Source organism: Psammomys obesus, unplaced genomic scaffold (genome assembly GCF_907164565.1).
Source record: "Psammomys obesus unplaced genomic scaffold, mPsaObe1.curated_primary_1811, whole genome shotgun sequence".
Lineage (NCBI taxonomy): Eukaryota > Metazoa > Chordata > Mammalia > Rodentia > Muridae > Psammomys > Psammomys obesus.
Window position 1 is genome coordinate 8,967,818 of NW_026596158.1, and position 6,815 is coordinate 8,974,632.

Consider the following 6,815-nt stretch of genomic DNA (forward strand, 5'->3'; position numbering starts at 1 on the left):
GACATCTATGGTAGGCTCCAGTCCTGTTTAGGACTAGTTCTTATTTTCTATAGACTCAGAAAAAAAGGTACATGATTGTCTGTAACGTTGAGAGTTGTAGGAGACATGGTGTTGTGAAAGTTTTGTTTTATGAGATGTAAACATGTTTTTGTTTTAATTCCAGGTGTGGGATATGAATCTGTGATTCAGATTGTCTGCAACACAAACTATTTGCCTCGTACAAGCACTGAGAGGAGCTCTTTGCCAGCTTCAGATAGTTTCAACCTGAGGACTCTGAGAAAGAGTCCAAAGGGCTCAGAGAAAGAAGGCTGATGGGTGCTTCTGCAGTGCTGCTTCTGGTTGCTGTTGATGCAACATGATGAGAAGTTGGAGAAATGAAGCCTGAAAGGAAATAGCCTGAAACGAAGATTGAAGCTCCCCCAAGGAACCCAATGACCCTAAATAGCAGGAACACTATGCCCCCTCTTCCCACTGTTTTTCTCTCATATGCAGTATTGGGGTGTTGGAAGAGATTGGATTGGAGAAGGAAGGAAGAGACATAGGAAGCATAAATTAAAAATAATTAATGTTACACAACAACATGTTGTGGTCTTTGAAGAGAAGAATGGCATTGCTCATTATATAAAAAAAATCTTGTCGTGATGATTGACTTGTGTTCTATTGTTTTCTCTAACATTGTGAACAATGACAGAATATAAAGATGTCATTACTGCAGAGACCAATACTTCAACTTAGGACCATGCATAGAGAGGGCCTAGACCCCTTGTTCAAAGGAAGCCCCTTGGCTCCTCAGTTTCCAACTGCATTCCCTAGTAAGGGGTACAGGGGCCGTCTCTGTAATGAACTCAGTTGATGGCTCTTTGATCACCTCCCTTTGTGAGGGGTGAGGTGCAGCCTTGCCAGGCAACAGAGGATGATGATGCAGCCAGCCCTGATGAGACCTGATAGGAGGAGGTCCTTCCCTATCAGGGGACTAGGGAAATGGCATAGGGGGAGAAGAGGGAGGATGGGTGGGACTGGGAGGAGATGAAGGAGGGGGCTACAGATAGGATACAAAGTGAATAAATGGTAATAAATAGGTAATAAATACACAAATTAAAATAAAATAGCAATAAAAATATTCTGAGTATTCCACACAAAATACAATATTTTGATTTTCAAGACAAGGTCTCACTATGATTACTGAGCTTTTTTTTTCTAGGTGCTATTGTAAATACAGTGCTTTGAGTGATGCATTTAACCATCAGACAACCCAAGAAATTAAAAATGGTGATTATCAGTTTATGTCATTAGATGACAACAGTGGAACATAGAGTGCTCATCTGTGCCACCAAGAGAGATATTACTACTTTTGATGGATGGGAGCCTTGAACATAGAAATACATGGCATGTCCTCCATGACTCTTTTTTGAAGAATAGGGAAAGTCTCTGTGAGTCATGATTTGTGCTGGGTTTCTGTATTCATTTTTTTAACTTTAAATTTTTATTTTTTACATTAGTTACACTTTATTCACTTTGTATCCCAGCTTTAGGTTCCTCCCTCATTACCTCCCAACCCCATACTCCCTCCCTCATCTCCTCCCATGCCCCTCTCTAAGCCCATTGATAGGGGAGGTCCTCCTCCCATTCCATCTGACCTTAGCTTATCCAGTCTCATCAGGACTGTCTGTAATGTTCTTCTCTGTGGCCTGGTAAGGCTTCTCCTCCCTTGGGGGGGGTGGTCAAAGAGCCAGCCACTGAGTTCATGTCAGAGACAGTTTCTGTTCCCATTACTAAGGAACCACTTGGAGACTGAGTTGCCATGGGCTATATCTATATAGGTGTTCTAGGTTATCTCCATGCATGGTCCTTGTTTGGAGTATCATTCTCACAAAAAATCCTGGTACCAGATATTTTGGTTCTGATGCTCTCCTTTGGGAGCTCCTGTGCTCTCCAGGTCTTACTAACTCCTCTTTCTTTCATAAGATTCCTACACTCTGCCCAAAGTTTGGTTATGAGTGTCAGCATCTGCCTTGTTATACTGCTAGGTAGAGTCTTTCAGAGGACCTCTATGGTAGGCTCCTATCCTGTTTCTTGTTTTCTCCTTCTTCCAATGTCCATCCCATTTGTCTTTCTACATGAGGATTGATCATCTTACCCTGTGTCCTCCTTCTTGTTTAACTTCTTTAGATGTACATATTTTAGTATGTTTATCCTATATTATATGGCTAATGTCCACTTATAAGTGAGTATATACCATGTGTGTCTTTCTGGTCCTGGGTTACCTCTTTCAGGATGATCTTTCCTAGTTCCATCCATTTGCCTGCAAATTTCATGATTTCCTTGTTTTTAATTGCTGAATAGAATTCCATTGTGTAAAAGTAAAACAATTTCTATATCCATTCTTCAGTTGAGGGACATCTAGGTTGTTTTCAGATTCTGGCTATAGGAGCTCCACTAGGAGACAAACAGAGCAGAAAATCTGGACCCAGAGGGGCCTGCAGAGACCAATATTCAGACCAAAGACCATGTCATGAAGATCACCTAGACTCTCTGCTCAGAGAAAGCTCATAAGCTATTCAGTTTCCAAGTAGGTTCACTAGTAAGGGCTGTCTCTGATATGAACTCAGTGGCCTTCTCTTTGGTCACCTCTCACTGGGGGGGGGGGTGCAGCCTTGCCAGACCACAAAGGAAGATGATGCAGGCAGCCCTAATGAGAAGTGCTAGGCTAGGGTCAGATGGACTGAGAGGAGGTCCTCCCCTATCAGTGGACTAGGGAAGGGGCATAGAGGGAGAAGAGGCAGGGAGGGTGTGACTATAAGAAGAGGATGTAGGGCTATAGCAAGGATACAAAGTGAATAAAAGGTAATAAATAACAATTAATTAATTAATTTTAAAAATTTGTCCTACATGATACTGTCTAAATAAAACATCAAGCAAACAAGCTTTTCTTTAATCTCATATATTTCTCCTCAGTTCTCTTCAATGACTTCCACTATTTGCATCAATGCTGTTCATTTTTCAGATTTCATAACTTTTTCCAGGTTTTCTGGCAACCTAACCAACTTTTCTTTCATTCAGGCATTTTTAACTCCATGATGAACTCATATCAGCTGAATTACCATAGTGCTTTAAATAATCTGAACAGATCAGGAATATAATTGATGAAGTGTGACTGTTTTTGAGGGTGGTATCATTTTTCTGTGACTTGCCCATGTCTTGGAAGATCACACAGACACTTTCAGGAAGTTTTGCCACCTCTTTTATCTTTGTATTTATTTACTATTTCTATAAATTTAGCACATATAAAATTTTCAGTATAAGCATATAAACACGGAGCATGAAAACTTCTTTAAATATATTGCAAACTTTAGAAATATCATGTTATTCATTTGCAAATATGTTCTATTGAAAATTGAATGTATACTAAAATTACAAGCTACTTATATGACAATGAAAATTTTAATATGGATATTGGGATGCATTTTTGCTATTAGAAATATGTTCCTAATTCAGACAGAGGAAATAATATACATCAAGTTCATAAGCAGATTAAATCAATACTTGAAAATGAACAGTTTATATCAAAGAAGGATGCACAAATTCACCATGATATAGTGGTTGTGCCATCAGTTCTTGAACTCAGAGCAGTTTATGCAGCAGAGAGCAGAGGTGTATAAAGAAACTGTATCCTGGTCTACATAGAAGTTCCCAGAGAAGCTTGATTTATAGTTAGAAACCAATCACACAAAACATACACTATGGTTTTCAAACATGAACAAAGTAAATGGCTCTCACACTAGAACAGTATAAAATTGGAAAAGAAATAACATCCAACAGAATGAAAATCATATTATAATTGCATAACATGTGTTTTCAGTGGTATAGGATATGAATTCAAACTTTGTATTATGTGGTTATCATAGAAGTTAAATTTACTTTTTGAACTGTTTTGTGAGACTTATGCTTTCTAGAATTTGTTTTGTCCCTGATACGGTGAAGTGAGTTCTTTTCTGGTTTCAACAATATAATATAACACTTAGGGGCAAATACGAAACCAAGAAGTGCTGCACTGGAAGCCACGATGGCAAAAACTTCCATAGCCACCATGATTTTCCCTTTAGTGCTGTGGTAGACAGGGAGGAAGGTGACCCAGACACAGAAGAACACCAGCATGCTAAACGACAGAAATTTGGATTCATTAAATGAATCGGGTAGATTCCTCGACAAGAAGGCCATGGTATAACTCCCAAAGGCCAAGAAGCAGTGATATCCCAGGACACAGTGGAAGGCAAGAGCTGAGCCCTTGTTACACAAAATGATGATGTGTTCATGTTCAATATGATCATCTTGGTCAATGAATGGAGGAGAGGTTGCCATCCATATTCCACAAAGAACAAGTTGGATCAGAGTACAGAGAGGGATGATGTAGTTTGGGGCCCTTGATACCATTAGCCACCTCACCATTCTCCCTGGAAAAGTAGCCTTGAAGGCAATGACCACAGTAATAGCTTTGGCCAACACAGTGGCAAGAGCCACAGTAAAGGCAACTCCAAATGTTGTCTGCTGCAGGATGCAGGTAGCTGTGTTGGGCTGGCCAATAAAGTTCAAAGAACAGAGGAAACAGAAAGTGAGTGTGATGAGCAAAATGTAACTGAGAGTTCGATTATTGGCCTTGACAATGGGTGTGTCTCTGTGTTTTACAAACACCCCAATAACAATGACTGTGACTGCAGAGAAGCACAAGGCTATGCTGGTGAGAGCCATTCCCAAGGGGTCTTCATAAGCCAGAAAGCTCACTGCCTTCTGGAGGCACTGGTTCTTCTCTGTATTTGCATAATGGCTTTCTGGACACTTCACACACTGATCCACATCTGGTTAGAAATGAAGGTGAAGACGAGTACATGTTGAAGTGTTCCCTTTTATTCTGAGACATTACTCACTACATGCTTGTGGTTTGACACAGAAGTCATCTTCTTTTGTTTTCAGGGACAAAGTAATAAGCTCACTGTTGTGAATAATTCCAGATTCATACAGCACACCTTCTTCCTTAGATAGTTCCTTTAGTATTTGTGTTCAAATATAATAGGTTTTAATCCAACCCATCTTTCTTTGCTACCATCATACACCCTCTTTTCCCTCAGCTTTCACTCCCGACTTAATGTGCTTTCTATCTTTCCTTTTTACATTTTACTTACTATTAATTCCATTCAGTGCTGCTGGTGTATATATGCTTGGGATGACCTGAGTTGGAAGATACAAAGAATTTCAAGGTCTATATTCCCAAAGAAAAGTGATGTCTATCTTCAGGTTGCCTTCAACTGCTAGTAGCTTTTTCACCAGCCCTTTTATCTTCTTTATAGTGTTTGAAACTGAATAAATCTAATGCCTTTCCTCTCTTTCCTGCCTTTTGTGACTCCTTTAGAAGTAACTAGAATACTAAGTTACACTGTGTAAACCTACCTGCCCTCTTGTATCACCTCACAAATTACCTTAATTAATTGTGACATCATGTCAAATATGCTTTATGAATTTGACCTATGAAATTTACATAGGGGGAAATTTTTTTTATAATCATTTTCTGATAGTGCTTTTTGCACATGTAAGTCATACATCGATTTACCTCTTTAAAATTCTTTTAGTTTCAAATTCTGTTCATTCTTTGCCAGAGTTTTAGTAATAGACTTTATTAAATTAGTAAATGCTCAAAAGATACCCAATGAAACATTTTATGACATTTAGGCAGTGGCATATAAGATGAATTGAAGGACTTTAGAAAACAGTTACACAGTACTCTGCTCTCGAAATTTTGTATGTTATGTTTGATGTAAAATATATACATCCTGATTTACATGTTACATCATCACTATGTCATAATACTTCTATATTTCTTGATCCCTGACCTCATCACCAGACTTTCAATTTTATTTCCTATCTCCTTTGAAAAAATAGTATCTAGAGGAAGCGCTATTCCTAGTTGTCTGAGAAAGTGCCAGATTGCTTTCCAGAGTGGTTGTACAAGTTTACATTTCCTCAATATCCAGCTATACCACTCCTAGGTATATATCCAAAAGATTCTCAAGTACACAATAAGGATATTTGCTCAACCATGTTTGTAGCAGTCTTATTTGTAATAGCCAAAAGCTGGAAACAGCCCAGATGCACCTCAGTGGAGGAATGGATGCACAAATTGTGGTATATCTACAGAATGGAATATTACTCAGGAATAAAAAACAAGGAAATCATGAAATTTGCAGGTAAATGGTGGGATCTGGAAAAGATCATCCTGAGTGAGCTATCCCAGAAGCAGAAAGATGCACTCGGTATATACTCACTCATATAGAAATATAATATAGGATAAACCTACTAAAATCTGTACACCTAAAAAAACTAATCAAGAGGGAGGACTCTTGCTAAAATGCTCAATTCCTATCCAGAAAGGCAAAGAGGCTGGACATCAGAAGAAGGAGAAGAAACAAGTCAGAAGCCTGACACAGAGGACCTCTGAAAAGCTCTGCCCTGCAGACTATCAATGTAGGTGCTGAGACTTATGGGCAACCTTTGGGCAGAGTGCAGAGAATCTTAGGAAAGAAGTGGGAAACAGTAAGATCTGGAGAGGACAGGAACTCCACAAGGAGAGCAACAGAACCAAAAAATCTGAGCACAGGGGTCTTTCCTGAGACTGCTATTCCAACCAAGGACTATGCATGGAGATAACCTAAGACCCCTGCACAGATGTAGCCCATGGCAGTTCAGTATCCAAGTGGGTTCCATTATAATAGGAACAGAGACTGCCTCTGAGTTGAACTGATTGGCCTGCTCTTTAATTACCTCCC

The 6,815-nt window shown here is 39.3% G+C and overlaps 1 protein-coding gene across 1 annotated transcript in view; it reads right to left on the reverse strand.

Annotated features, from left to right (window-relative positions):
* Positions 1-3,888: 3,888 nt before the first annotated feature.
* The window catches only part of LOC129667216 (vomeronasal type-2 receptor 116-like), a 16,644-nt gene continuing 13,717 nt past the window's right edge, over positions 3,889-6,815 (reverse strand). The window contains exon 6 of the mRNA XM_055594711.1: positions 3,889-4,853. Within this exon, the coding sequence (XP_055450686.1) occupies positions 3,889-4,853 (965 nt within the window). The remainder of the gene's footprint in view (positions 4,854-6,815) is intronic.